At 42.8% G+C, this 15,438-nt stretch overlaps 1 protein-coding gene across 1 annotated transcript in view; it reads left to right on the forward strand.

Moving 5' to 3' along the window:
* LOC111237413 (discs large homolog 1-like protein) overlaps positions 1-15,438 on the forward strand; it is a 105,291-nt gene that overhangs the window by 27,051 nt on the left and 62,802 nt on the right. The window contains exons 8-9 of the mRNA XM_022766536.1: positions 2,798-3,187; positions 7,455-7,577. Coding sequence (XP_022622257.1) covers positions 2,798-3,187; positions 7,455-7,577 — 513 coding nt within the window. The remainder of the gene's footprint in view (positions 1-2,797; positions 3,188-7,454; positions 7,578-15,438) is intronic.

Raw genomic sequence — 15,438 nt, forward strand, 5'->3', positions numbered from 1 at the left:
CAAGTTTATTTTGAGGCATTTCTGACTAATTAGCGAGTCGACAGTGAATGAAAAGATCAGAGCGAGGGGTGGAGAGGAAATTAAATGCGCAGTAGGGCACGAGACGGGTTCAGATCAGTTCATTTTGTCACAGCAGTATTTACTCACAATCCCAGTCTAAATGAGGTTAAAGTATGCAGCAGGAGAAGCAAAGGGGGGAGAGCACACACAGCCATGTCTATTTGAATTCACAGGAATTAGCTGATACTTTGCTGCACAGAAGGGCTCTCCTGTGAAAAGCAGCCGCCCACTCCCTGCCCCGAAACACAATGTCTGCAATACATTTTTGGATTTTGTTGCTGACCGAGATGACAGTCAGCTGCACGTAGGGTCAAGTGTAGTGGTGTTTTAATATTGCATTGAGCAGCAGCTACAGTATGCACTTGGGGTCAGTAATTGTTTATTAAAACAAGTGTGTGAAAACATGATTGATTTATTACCTGTGTTGAGTCAACTGATGTTAAGTCTTTTGAATCAAGGGCAGACTTTGTTACTAAATAAGTCAGGACCACAGAAATACCAATAACAGTGTTTTTCAAACTGCGCAAAATGTCTAAATTTCTCTCTTGGGAACAACATTTAATTAAGACTGTGGGCTGTGTAGTTACTGATGTAGAGACACAGAGGGAGCTGTATGATAATTCACACTGGCACACTTGCTTTTATAATTTTTTGTAAGTCCGTGTATTCACTGGTATTCATTTCCTGGAGGCATGCCCTACCCCTGACCATTACAGCTACATGCCTAACCCCAACCCTTATAAAGCCAATTCTCACATATTATACCATAAACTAAATGGTAAACCTTAGGAAGCAGCTTTTCATCAGCAGGTGTGTTATAAGACCCCAGCATGTGATTGTGATAACAGGGGTTTTATTAATAAACACACGCAGACTCAGAAGTCTGCTCTGACTGTCTGTTGGCTACCGAGAGACAGAGAGCAAATAAAAAGGTCAAATGTCATATTAACGGACTGACTGTGAGACAGTTTGGCTCTCTGCAGGGGAGGTGAATCTATCTCTTCACACAGCTGCAGGCTGGATTTGTATGATACTGGTGTTAGTTTAGCCCATTTCATTGAATTTTCGGATCTCAAAAGCATTGCAGAAAAAAAAGTCTTGATGCGACACTTTCAATGTGAAATGTGAAAAAAACCCTGAAATTTCAGTGACATGAAAGAGATGATCATTTTAAAACACATAATGGGCGAGAACATTTGCTTCTGTTTTTTACTCTTACTTGGTTTTCCACATGTAATAAGTGAGCCATTTCCCTGCAGTTTGACATGTCATTACTGAAAATGTATTACCACTTGTGTTGCTACAGCACTAGTCTCTAACTCACATATCTACGTTTGTATAGATTATGGCATAAAAAGCCTCTCAACTAATGTATCTCTTCATACAAGTTTTGGTGTAGTGCAGTGAGGCTGACATGTGGATTACACACATCTCTTTAATGGACTCCTGTATATACCTTTGATTTATTAAATGAGTAACTAAAGTCTGCGTAGTTTGTTTTGTGACTGTCGTGTACTGTATTAGCTGCCTGTGACTTAGCTGAAATTACCTTATTATCTTGGTGTTGATATGATCAGAGAATCCACATCCAATTTGTCTCAAAGCTTTAAAAATCCTGTAAAACTCATATGCTTCTCTTTATCAGTATCTCCTTTTCCTGATTGGTTTAGATTTAGTAAAACAGATTAATGAGGGATAAAGGATTTTACCTGGATTTCACCTCATTAGAGGAGTGATTGTCCCTGTGCAGCCAATCTACAGAGGGGCTGTCCTTTTAGCTCCTCAGCTGGCTAACTTCCACACAATGTAACCACAATGTCACAGATCCACTGGCTAAGTACCCGGCATCCCTTCCCCCCGTCAGCTTCACAGACTCTCTCCACTGTACTCTGTCCAGTAAAGCCAGAAAAAAAAAAAAAACATCAAATAATTTTTTTAAAAAGATGAAGAGAAGCGAGGGAGGGTACGTGGGAATAAGGATTGAGAGGAAGGAGAAGAAATAGTGAGACTTAGGGTGGTGCGAGTTTTAGATTTGGAAGGCAAAGAGGCACGATGAAGGTACAGTGTAGAGAGAGGAGGAGGAGAGAAGGAGAGAAAGAAACAGTTATTCCCTGAGGCGGGCTTGTCCCCCGCTCGCTGTCCTCGTTCAGTTTTGCATCTCGTTTTGCCTAAAAACTTCTGTTTCAAGTCCAACGTGTGTATGTGTGTGTGTATGTGTGTGTGTGTGTGTGTGTGTGTGTGTGTGTGTGTGTGTGTGTGTGTGTGTGTGTGTGTGTACTCATTGTGTGTGTTTGTGTTTGTTTGTGCATTCACGTATGTGCAATACAGGAAGCTCAGGAAACAATTACTGCCATGCTGGGTGTACACCTGGACTGTCCCTTGTGCTTACACACACAAACTGTACTATAAAAACATCTCGTTACATATGCATGAGCGCACACACACACTCAGACATGTACATACACACTATGCTATGCTGTTTCATGCTGATTGCAGTTTTGCACTAATGCTTTCTTCTTTTCCAGCTTGACTAAATCTTTTCTTCTGCTATACTAACTAACCTTTCTTCTTCTGTCTTTTTTTTTCTCCTCCTCCCTGCCAACCTTCCTATGCCTCATCTTCCTCTTTTTCCTGTGTCACTTTCTCTCTCTCTTCCTGGATCTTCCTTCCTTTCCCTTACATGCATTTTCATTTAAATTCCACCTGGTTTCCTCCTCCTCCTCTCTTCTCACTGTAGAAGTATCGGTATCAAGAAGAGGACGGGGCGTCACCAGGCGCCCCAAAACTCCACCAACACCCCTGCCATCAGCACCCAATGGGAGTAGCCAGAGAGCTGAGGGATGGAGGGACCCTGGGGAGGGATGGAGGGACCCTGGGGAGGGAGGGGAGGGAGGGGAGGGAGGGAAGGGAGGCAAGGGAGGGAAGGGAGGGGGGCACCTGGAGGAGAGAGGGAGGAGGTGCCGGGACCATGGAGAGGGAAAGGGAACGATCGCTGGGGAGGGACGGATCTCTCGGTCGCCACGGTGACCTGCGGGGGGCCGAGCTGGTTCAGGTGGCAGAGCGGCAGCTGTCTCAGATCCAGCACGTTCACGGATACGTCACTCACACACACATCACGCCTGTTCAGGTAACTAAGTCTGTATGTCTATCACTGTGGCTGTGCCTCTTCATTAGTATGCCAAACAACACACACACACACACACACACACACACACACACACACACACACACACACACAAACAAACACACCTGGATTGCACTTTATATTGTCATTGTCGATCTTTTGCCATCACATCTGCCAACTAACAGTCTACCTGTCTGTCACTGCATTAGAAACATACACACGGCTCAGCCCTCACACTAGCATCATGTTCCCTGAAGGGATTACCAGTCTGTCTGTCAATCCACTTGTCAAAATGACTCTGGTGACAGATGCTTTCTATTTGAGGCCAGGTATTCTTGCTGTCTGTGAAATCCTTGGTTGATTTTTATGTTTTGACTCAAAGGCCTAATCCATCATTTTTGTGGTATATCCATACATAATTGAAGACCTTGTGTTAAAGCTTCAACTTATTAAAATGAAAATGACAGCCTGGTTTTCCTGTATTCAAATATTCATATTGTAAACAACCCCTTGATAATATCAGAAGAATTTGATAGCTTGGATTTAGTTGTTGTCTAGTCTGTGCTAATGAATTTGTGCATGAGGGCATGTTCTAACCCCAACCCTGTCTCGAAGAAATTATATTTATGTTCTACTAATTTGTTTTGTCAGTTATGTTTTGAGGGAAGTGTAATTGCTGCCTGGATTGTGTTTGGAAATATTCTTTTCCAGGGAACACAGTGTGACATTCTTCTATTGTACACAAGGTGTAGGGATATGGTCAGGGAGGATGGTCGGCAAAGTGTGGGATTTAGGCACCAGAGACCTGGTTGTGGTTAAGTGTAGCCAACAAAAGCACATTGTGATGTCACAGTGAAGTTGACCTTTGACCTTGTTGATATAAAATCCTCACTTTTATGTCATCACTCATTTTATCCAATTAGACATTTGTGTTAAACTGTGTCATAATTAATGTATGAATTCTTGAGTTAGGGCCAAAAACATGTTTTGTGAGGTCAGAGTGACATTGACCTTTGACCTCTGACCTTTGACCACCAAATTCTACTCAGTTCATCCTCGAGTCCAAGTTGGCTTTTTTTTCCCCAGAGGCAATGAGAGTCCCTCCAGGTACTCCTGATATATTGTGTTCACAAGAACGGGATGGACAGCCACGGCTAATGAGGTGAACACATCATTTCTCAGGCTTCAAGCCACTGTTGACTGTGACTATATTTAACCAAGACCACAATCTTCCCCTAACCTTAATTAAGTGCTGCCAGTTCCTAAACAGAACCATGTCACTGAACATCTTACTGATGTGTGTAATTATTTTACAATTTGCCAGTGTGTTCATCAACACAGTTTCTCATGTTGATAAAAAATGTAATCTGGGCATCATTACATTTCTGTCAAAATGTATTTACTGTTGTCAATTAGAGGGATATAATCATAATTTCTAATAGACAGTGTTGTCCATCTTGTGTTGGGCTACTCCTTTGTTTTCAATTTAATCACAGACTTCTTTAAATTGAAGGACTTCACAGTTCTCTGGGAACTTCAGCTGTCAGTCTTAAATTAAGGCTGTCTGCTATAGTCCCTGAAAAAAAGACGTTAATGCTAAAAGATTTTTAGCCCAGAGCAGTAATATGCTTTAAGTTGATATTGTGACTGAATCTGAAGTCTAACGCCATCAGCTTCTATTTTTGAAGCTGATGACTTTACTAGAGTTGGTGAAGGTGGCAGACACACCTCCTTTTCAAGTTCAAGTACAAACAGAAGTAAGGGGACCTGTTTCAATATGGCTCTAGAATTAGATAGGACTTTTTTGAAAGTACTTAGAAGTCAAGGATACTGGCCTAAATTTGCTTCCATGCACAGAGCCGTTCTTTGTACCAGGAGAATACTTTTGCAGAACTGTGCATGCAGGGATTCAGTCGAATGCTTGTCCCATTTTTTAGTAATGAGGCCCATTACTATCTCTGTTCTGCACTCAGTCTGTGTCTGACCGGCTAGCTCCCTCTTTGTTTCCCTTTCTTTTGCCTCTCTATCTCCCTCACACACGCTCATAATCGCACAGCGTAACCTGGTAATCTTTTTATTTTGGTTGATTGGGCTGTATCTGTCTGCAGATTAAAGCTTACATCACTGTACTCGCACAGCTCCAACCACACACACTCACACATATTCTCCAACACACACACACACTGGTTTCCCTGCAGCATGTGCACACTCACTACACATCAACACACATAAAAACTCATACCTCATTATGCTCCATAATGTGTATGTTATCTGTTGTTGACTTTTTTTTTTCTTCCTTGAATTGTGGGTTTTACTTGTTTCCAAATCTTAATTATTGTCTTTTTATGTGGGATCTAACAAAAGCAAGTCCATTACAGTTACATACGAATATGCTAATTAAGAATCACAAATGACTTACCACCAAATTAAAATACAGGGTAGGACAGGAGGTGTTAAAAGTGCTGTTGGTTTTCCGCTGGCGTCTCTGTCATTCACTCAAGCAAAGCCTCCGTATTCTTATGCTATAAGCCATAAAAGGCTTTACAATGACTTTTAAACAGCTGACAGACATTAGAAAATAAGATTTAAAATGGCCCAGAATTCCTCTGCGTCTTTGATTTCCTCTCATTTTCAGTTCATGTCTTCCTGTCACTGCTCTGTCATTTTCCTCCTATCACCCCCCACTAATATGTCATCCTATTTTAAATTCTGGCATGAGTGATTATCATTAAGTGTTTTATTTTCTTTAATCACCTCTTATGTTGTCGGTAGTAGTGTGTGTGTGTATGTGTGTGTCTGTGTGTTTGTGTATATTAGGTAAGTTACAGCGGCCTCCGGGACGCGGCAGGCAGTCAGCTCCAAGGACTGTATATTATCGGTGTGTCAGTTCGAAGTCATTATACACTGTCATTTGTTTGTCTCTGCACTGACTCAGTTGTAAGTCACCACAAGTTCAAAGTTGGGAAAGCTGTGGACACAACTGAAGCGGTTCGTTTTGTCAGTGTGGTGGAGGAAATATGGTCATGTAGCTCCACCTAGTGGCTGGATGCCACCTACCACCTGTTTTCCAACCCCTAAACATTTCACTGAAGAAATCACTGAGGCGAATATGCATGTTCTTGATGCGATTGTTATTGCACACTTACATGAGAGGCAATCATCTTATTGATAGATGGAATGATTCATCTTTGTATCTGTGCATCAGTAAAGCTGTAGTCTTTACTGGGTGCCATCAGCACCCATTCACCTATGACCACTGAGGTTCATATTCCTTTACAGTCATGGCATACAGGTCTCGATGTCCTGGCCACAACACATCATCATCATGATCATCATCTTCGCTCTTTACCAACAGGTCCCTTTCATCACCCGTGTCTGACAACTGAATATAAAATCTGTAGTAAAGAACTTGTGTCTGTGTGATGAATGTGTGTGTTAAAGGTGTATTTGGGTATTCAGGTTTATTTTGGGAACTCCTCCTTCCCAAATGGTGCGTATGTGTTTTTGCAACTGTGTGTGTGTGTATGACCACAGGTGCCGGGTCTGGCTTGCTTCTGTATGACAGATGGACCTGCCATCTTGTTCTCCCTACGTAGATGTTCCCTCTCTCTCTCTCTCTCTCTCTCTCTCTCTCTCTCTCTCTCTCTCGCTCTCTATCTCTCGCTCTCTCACCTCTCTTTCTTTTTCTTTTTTTTTACTCTCTCAAACACACACACACACACAACACACACACACACACATGCACACACACACTCATACACTTTCTCCTTTCTTCTCTCTGCAATTTATCTTAAGTGGACATTTGTGTTACGTCTTCATCATATAAATAATCCATACTCACAATTTATCACATCTTGTGCTCGGATGTAATATTTTTTTAAGAAATAGTCTACCGACAACTTTTCTTTCCTCATTTTCAACTCATGATATATCATTGTCTATTTTTGAAATAATGAATTAATGGCTATTGATTGTCAGCTTTTCCTCACAGACCTCAGTGAAGAATCTGAGGTGAATTTTTGCATTGAACAGTTGTGCACATGTGTAGTATACTGTGTATTTTGTCTAACACAGTTACATTGTCCTCCTCTGCTTTGTGCCAATTTGTAGCTTCAAGAAAGAAATATATTGTGGAGAAGTTATTTACAGCAACCATCTGTGCAATGATCAGACTGCAGTGCTCCTTACATTTCAGATGAAATAAAAAAAACATACAAATTGAATGCATCAGTTTTGCTGTACCATGCTGAGCAGTTTCTGTGCATCGTAGGTAGAATCTCCTGAGGTTCCCTTTGATGATGAGGCGTGGCCTCACCCAGAGGGAGAGAGGCTGAACGAAGTTCCCGCCCCGCCTTTCTCCTCCCTCTATTCACAAAGCCACGCCTACTACCAGGTAAACCTGCCTCTGAGCCCGTCGCATGCGTTCATATGTTGTTAAGTTGTTTTCAGTCGATTATCGTCTCTGAAGTTCAGGATATATAAGCATGCCTGCCTTTAATTTTTTTTAACATTTTATTCATTCATTTCTTGTGTTTTGTGAGACATCTTTTGTAGATTGCCCAAGATTCTTGAATTGCTGTTGTTGCACTGGTTGAAAATTACAGACATCACATCTCAACATCTCACAGAAATGTTTTCAGATGCTTAATGTAGCATTTTCACATCAATAAATAGTTAATAATATGGACAACCTTAATAGGACACACTTCCTCTGTGCAAATGGAGCTAAAGTGCCAGAGGTCTCAGTGGCAGATGGTGGAAGGAATGAACACTGAAGGAAAAACAACTTCCAACATGTTTAGAAAAAGGAGACGAGTTTTAATATCCTCTTAAAAAAAGCTTCATTATAGAGAAATGTGTCCTTTGTTCATGGTGATTATACCTTGTTTCATTCTTAATTATACAATAATGTGCTCATTATTCTGACTTTTAAAAATGCTACATGTAGCATCTTTGAGAGACAAGTTCATCAGCATGCTCACGCTTTGCTTTTAACATAAATCTTTATGTTCGTTATGTTCATACACCACAACCTCTGAACCGCACTATCTCCTAAACCCATAACCAAAATGTGACTTTTATGCTGTTGTATCGCCTGGTTTGGTTTTCTGGACCAAGTTAACACATAGCATGCTATTGCTGTGACTGTTGACACTGTATTTGCAGTGTGTCTGATGTGACAGTTCATGCCTTTTTGCACTCTACACATGGTGTAATGTGGACGTGATGAGGGGGATTACACAATTACTACACCTGTGTGTAATCACAGCATCACTAGAAATGCTTAGGACTGAAAGCATCAGAGAGAATGTTTGTTATGTCTGTAATGTCTGTTAATTGTGCTACTGAGTTATTGCAGTCTGTATACAGAGTGTTTATCAGAATTAGAGTGAACCACAGTGGGAAGAGAGCTGAGACGGTCTCTAGTTTCATCCACTCACTGTGCATGTATTGCAGTTTGTAAACTGCAGGAGGCAGCAGAGGCCAAAGCTAATGGTGTGTAGCGCCTTCACAAATCAAGATCTGACTGAACTGAATTAATCAAACTGTTTAATAGCAAGTGTGATGACTAAGTACCATTGGTACAGACAGATGATTATAAAGGTAATAGTCGGGCCTATTACGATCAGTACTGACAAACCTGCGAGGAAGTGTGAAGTAGACTGGAGGGTGAATGCATCCTGCACTGCAGCAATGTAACTGTTCTATGCTTGAATAACTTCACTGACAAAATGTCAGCAGAAACTGACAGGGGAGAAACAGTAAGAAGTAATTTGCTGCCTCTCTATAACAAGCAATCAGTAAGACATACATATTCCACTCAGAGACGTCAGTGGCTCTTAGTCATTAAGCTAATGTAGATAATTAGGAAGGAAGGAAAGACTGAGAGGACCAGGGAGTGGTAAGAGATGGGATAAAGAGAGAATTACAGGCAGACAGACACAGAGACAGAGTGCAGATTTGTTGCTGGTTGTTAATCACCCTGTCAGTCAGCCAAATCGCTCCTCCCCAATGAGTCTCTTTTCCCTCCTGCTGATACAGTAATAGAAATCAAGTCTGTATGACCTTTACACTGGACTTACTGTGATGTTTAACAGGTGTGTAGTGATGATTTCTGTCTCAGTATGGAGGACTCCTCCTGTATACAGTATACAGCTCCTGTACATGTGCATACAATAACAGCATTGAATTTGCTTGATCCGACCCATGGGGTACTGAGTAGCTTATAATAATTTCAGCATTTAGCATCACATTTTTGGACCCTCCACATGTTGCCACGCTTCAAGTAGAGCAAAGATGGCGAGGCATCAAGCATTGCACCTGTCACACCGTCTCATCTCGTTCTTGTTGGTTTCTAGCCATGTAGCAGAGTGATATGTCATCAACTGATGGTAACCGATAAGATGGAATGTCAACTTTATCAGTGTTTTCAATCAGGACAGTTGCAACCCGAAAAGATGATCAACCATTCTCTAAAGCTACAGTAATTGTGCCAGTGGGTATTATGATAATCAACCACAGAAATATATAAACAATATATTAAATCAAAAAGTGGTCAGCTTTGCATTGGAACACATAGCAATTAAAACCTTTTGTGAATATTTGTGGATGTTGTCATTACGTCTGCCATTGTTATCTGTTGTTTATGCAGAAAGCATCATGTTCTGTTTGGATGAAAATGGATTTGATGTGTTTTTCCCTGAAATAACTGATGTTTGAAATGGTGAACTTGTCAGCAAGCAGTTGCATATTTTCACATTGAGAAGATACAGAGCAGTATTATCTTTCATTTAGTGCTGTATGTCGGGCCACCTGGTGGACATCATTCCAATATCCACTCTCCTTGTAACTCTGTTTTTGGTTTCCCCCAACTCCTGAGTGAAATATCTGGCCAGCTGCTTTATCTGTCTGCTGTTTGGTGCTTAGAAGAGCAGCAGGTGTACACTGGGTTTGTAGAGCTTTTTCTGCGGAAACAGCTGCCTGCTGTGGTCAAAAATCCTATGCTGCTATGATGCTATGAGAGCTGTGAGAGTGAACCAAATCAGTAAAATTGCATGCTGGACATAAACAATGAGCTGAAACTTGCTGTAAAGCTCTGTAGAGCTGAGGGAAACAGCACAGTCAGATGATAACTCATCATAACAAGCTTTCACATTACACAGAATAATTTGATCCATTGTCATTATAAAAAATATTGATTTTAGCTGCTTTAAATTACGAAGTGTAAAGAGTATTCTGTGCTGCACATCTGGGAGGAAACACACCCCACCCCCAAACACAACTCAGGGGCTAAATATCTATCTTGGCCTATTGGGATTCTCCTTTTGCTTGAGTAGGGGCTTTGTTTGCTCTGCAGCACTTTATGTCTATTTAGCTATACCTCCAGCATTTACCTGGGGAGCTTGACAGCTCTTCATCATGGTGCTTACCCGAACCTGAAAGCGATCTAATGGACGAACTGGGGGGAAGCCAAAATGGTTAGGAACCGTTAGCATAGACCACAGTATAGATCTGCATGGCGTCTGGTTTACAGCACTTCTAGCTTCACCAGCGTCCCTTTATGGCTGTTGACGATGCAAAGCTGATATTTATTACAATTTTATTGACAGTCATGTTAAAGTTAAAGGTCAGCTAACACAATGTGACAGGGCAGTAAAAGTATAAATTATGTTTTGGTTTTGATTAGCCACCTGAAAAGTGCTGGTTTACTAAATATATTTATACTAAAGTAATAAATTGTTATCAATTCTTACATAAGTACAGTCTCTGTTAAAATCAGGGATGACAACTCAAATACATTACAGCCAAATACACATAACTGCATTGTTACTGGGTTACTGTGTCTACAGGGTCACACTGTCTGGAGCCTGCTAAGCTGGGACCTAAAATAGGTTGTGGGTCAGTTTGTGGACGGCCCACAGCCAGGGCAGGAGAAGCAGCAAATAATTTGTTGTAAAAGTGAACACAGCATTTGTATGCAAGGCCATCCATCTATCACTAGCCTGGCCTACCTGTAGAGGATGGAAGGGCAAGGTTGGCTCTCTCAGCAGTCAGACATTAAACATGCATGATGTGTGCTTTTATTTAATTGGTCCTTAAATATTAATAGAGCTGGCATTCACTGGCTGACATTTGACTAGAGAGAGAGGAGGAGAGAGAGAAAGAGAGAGAGAGAGAGAGAGAGGGGAAAAATGAAAGAGAGAGAGAGGCACATTAAGGGTTGTGATATGGCCAGTGTGCCACTGAATTGTTGCTGTGTCAGCTGACATGTCTGTGGATTGTATTTTTTGTTGTGGTGGCTCGCTGCAGACAGACCAGCTGTAGAGGGTGACTGGCAGATGCTAATGATATGGTTCCTGTTGTAATTTATGCCAGCCGCGATGATAGCTTCTTACTGTGTGTTCACACTGCGGGCAACATGATTGATGTGTTGTCTGTTCTGACCGATTGCGGGCTTTGCAAGAAGCTCAGGTTGCATCAGTGTAGTGTTCTGCAACCACATCGTTGTCACCATGCTTATGTGTGGTGTTAGAAGAGTTTGTAACTAGGGGGGCATTTATCCAGTATATTACCATCAACAGCTTAACATGCATGATGTAGCAGGTATAATATTTACCATGTGCACCATCCTAGTTCAGTGTGTTAGCATGCTAATGTCTACATACAATTTCAAACAGTATTTGATGAGACTTTTCAGTCTGTACCAAAACTAACCAACAAACCAACTTCCTCAAGACGTACCCTTGGCATAGCTGAAAATGTATTTGATTGAATGTCATAAAATCCTAACCTGGAAAAAAAAATCCTAACCCAGGCTGATTGGAATTACTGGGCCGTCAGTCACAATCACATTTTTTTTAACCAGCAGCTTTGTTGATTGTCCCCATATGAGCCATATGATTTGGGTTGGGAGGAAATGAGTGGACTTCAGTGACTTACTCATGGTGTATGGTCAAAAGGCGAAAAAACAGTCTGACTCTTGCGTCAAGTGGTAGTCACAGAAGCCTCTTGCAAAGTAAGGTGGCTGAAGATTGACACTGCTTTGAAAATCCTCCATCACTCTCACCCACTATAGTTCCCTGTCAAGTATAAGCTGTGTTCCTTTATATTATGTTAATGAAAAGCATGAGAAATCTCAGTGACATCTATTCACATCTTAGAAAACAACACATTAGTCAGCAAGTATCAGGTGTATTTCAGGACTCGGAAAGCTGTTGCCATAGATACAGTTCCCAAGGAAACACAGGCAGACAGGGGTCCTGCTCCATCTGTGGCTAATCCTCGAGGAGGCTAAGATAGCTATGTAGGCTAACCTACCTCAAATGCAAGGGGGATGCTGCTGGAAATGCCTCAGTTTATTTGTGCTAGTGAGTCTAGTGCAGCAGAGCTATATACCTGATGAAGCTAGCTACAAGCCTGGCTGCTTAGTGACTTGGCTTGCCTTTGGCCCAGACATCCTAGCTAATTCAATGCATGCTAAAGCCTCTAGGCCTTAGTGCCATGCTGGAGGGGTACTGTGAGGACACTTGCTAGCCTGGTTGTCTCCCTTCTCCTCTCCTCTCTCCTGTCTTCTCTTTTCTTTTATCTCAGTTGGTGCCCAGCAACAGCCTGTTGTTTTCCATTCTGGAGTCGTGCTCTATGCGTGTATGTCTGCATATGTGTGTGTGTGTGTGTGTGTGTGTGTGTGTGTGTGTGTGTGCATCAGAGAGAGTGTGTGGGAGAGCTGGGTGCTGCAGTGTCGGGAAACAGCCTCAGGAGAAGATCTCTTTCCTGCACGCACACACACACACACACACACCCACACACACACACACACCCACACACACACACACACCCACACACACACACACACTCACACACACACACATACATACACACATACACACACACACATGTGTAAACAATAAACCTATCAACTAATGCATGCGTGAACTTTGACAAACACACACACACACACACACACACTATTAAAAGCATATCTAGTGGTACTGTGCTTCAGTGTTCAATTGTTGTTACTGGGTGAAACTGGGTGAGCATTTCTTTTGTTTCACTCTTGCTTCTCTCTCTTTTTCCCACTCATACAGACACACACGCACACTCACACACTCATACATACACACCTGAGCACACCTACATGCAAACACACACACACACACACACACATACACACACACAAACACACTTATCTTGTGATCTGTCTAGCCATTGCTAGCAAATTTCTACCTCTGGCGTTCAGCTGTTTTCTACCATGTCTCTCCTCAGCCTGCAACAGGCATCATTGCATATGTTTGTGTGTGCATTCATGTTTAAGGGGGAGTGTGTGTGTGTATTCGGAGTAGGGGGGGCACTCTGTTATGTCATTGGCTGGCTGGAATGTAGGGGCGTGGCTTGTACCAGTAATGATATCTGACAGCGACAGAGAGGGAGAGAGGCGTCGGGTTGCAGCTCCAATAAAAGACTGGAAAAGACAATTTGCTGAAAGACAGACAGACAGAGGGAGAGAGAGAAGGTGGGGAGGTTAGACAGAAAAAAGAGAGGGAGAGAAAGAGAGACTGAATAATCTACTGAGTGAGAGAGACGAGAAGAGAGTGAGACTTGGAGCTACATCAGAGATGTAGGAGGGAGGGGAAGAGAAACAGAAGAGTTGCAGAATGATTCTTCCAACCATCCACCTACTTCAGATGCTCTCCCCCTCGCCTGCATCCTTCCAACTCCTTCCTTTCATCCGTCCAGCCTCCCATCTCTCCCTCCCTTCTTCCTTCCATATTTAATGGGAGCACACACAGTGACAGAGGGGAGATTGACTGGTCATCTCCTAGGACTCGGAGAGAAGGAGGGAAGGAGGGAGGGAGGGAGGAAAAGGTGGGGTGGAGGAAGACAGAGAGAAAGAGTGAACTCCCTTAAATAATCAATCCTCATATCCTGTCGTTGCCTGGCCCACGCTCCCCCTCAATCTGTCTCCTCTCTGAAGAGAGGAAAGAAAGGAGTTGAAGAGAGGAGATTTTGGACTTCCAGAGATGGGGATGTTGGATATTTCTCCTGGTTAGAGAGAAGATGCGACGATGGACAAATGGATGGAAAACAAAGACAGATGGGCGAACAGATTGACTGGTGGACAGATGTACAAAGAACCTGATAGATGGACTGATGCTCCAACTCTAAGAGGACTTTGTCTACCTGCCCTGCACTTTTTATCTCCTCCTCCTGCTCCTCCTCCTCATCTCTTCATCTGCCAGCTGCTCTCACATCCCTGAGGGAGCTGAAGAAGAAAAAAGGGAAAAGAAAGAGATATTATTAAGAGAAGAGTGACCAGAGAAGATGAAAATATCAAAAATAGTAACATAATCTTCAGTTGAAACTGGTTACAACAAAGAGGGAAGAGTTGGACTGTATATCTGACAGCAACATCAGAAGAGCTTGAGAGACAGAGAGAGAGAGAGCAAAGCGACAGGAGAGAAACTGGAGATGAAGCAGTGGAGAACTACAACATGAACTCTACATTGTCTGTCTAAGGGAAGAGCAGACAAACAGAGACGATGAACTATATTTTCGGCAACAACACCCTGTACCCCCGCAGTGCGAGGGTGGGCGGGGCGTCCGGGGGTCAAGGGGCGGGCCTAGGAGTCAAACAGAAGCTGGGGCCCAAGCGGGGCTCCTCGGAGGAACTGGCACCTCCCCACACCTCCTCCCCCTCCACCTCTTCTCCTGCCTCCTCCTCCCCCTCCACGTCCTCCTCTCGCTGGCAGCAGCTCCTTATGTTCTTCTCAAGGAGGAGTGCCTTCACCGACTGTATCACTGCTAGCCAGGTAACACACACGTCACAGGCTCTGTGTGTGTGTTTGTGTGTGTTTGTGTGTGTGTGCTTTATGCTTGAGGGGTGGTAGGGGATCAGGGTGGGAAGCATGTAACTTAACCTGGGTTTTTGTTGTGTGTGTGTGTGTGTGTGTGTGTGTGTGTGTACATACGTGGGGATGGTCATTACATTAGCAAACACTCTCTAGTTACAGTTTCTTAGCCAAAACAGGGAGGCAGTCAGGGGCAGCAGGCAGGTTTTAGATTAAAGTTGAAGCAGTTCTCTGTTTGTGTTTGAGATTTTTGATAATGTTGTCATGGAAATCAATTCCAGCGTAGTGTATGAGACCCAGAGAGCCAGTGTGTTGCCATGGTAAAGCCATCATTTAGCTGAGCAGTCCAGTGGCACTAGCTGCAAAGACGACATTGAAATCACAATCTTACCATGGTGAGGGGAAGGT

The sequence above is a fragment of the Seriola dumerili genome, unplaced genomic scaffold (genome assembly GCF_002260705.1).
Source record: "Seriola dumerili isolate Sdu_G_001 unplaced genomic scaffold, Sdu_1.0 BDQW01000002.1, whole genome shotgun sequence".
Taxonomy (NCBI): Eukaryota; Metazoa; Chordata; class Actinopteri; order Carangiformes; family Carangidae; genus Seriola; species Seriola dumerili.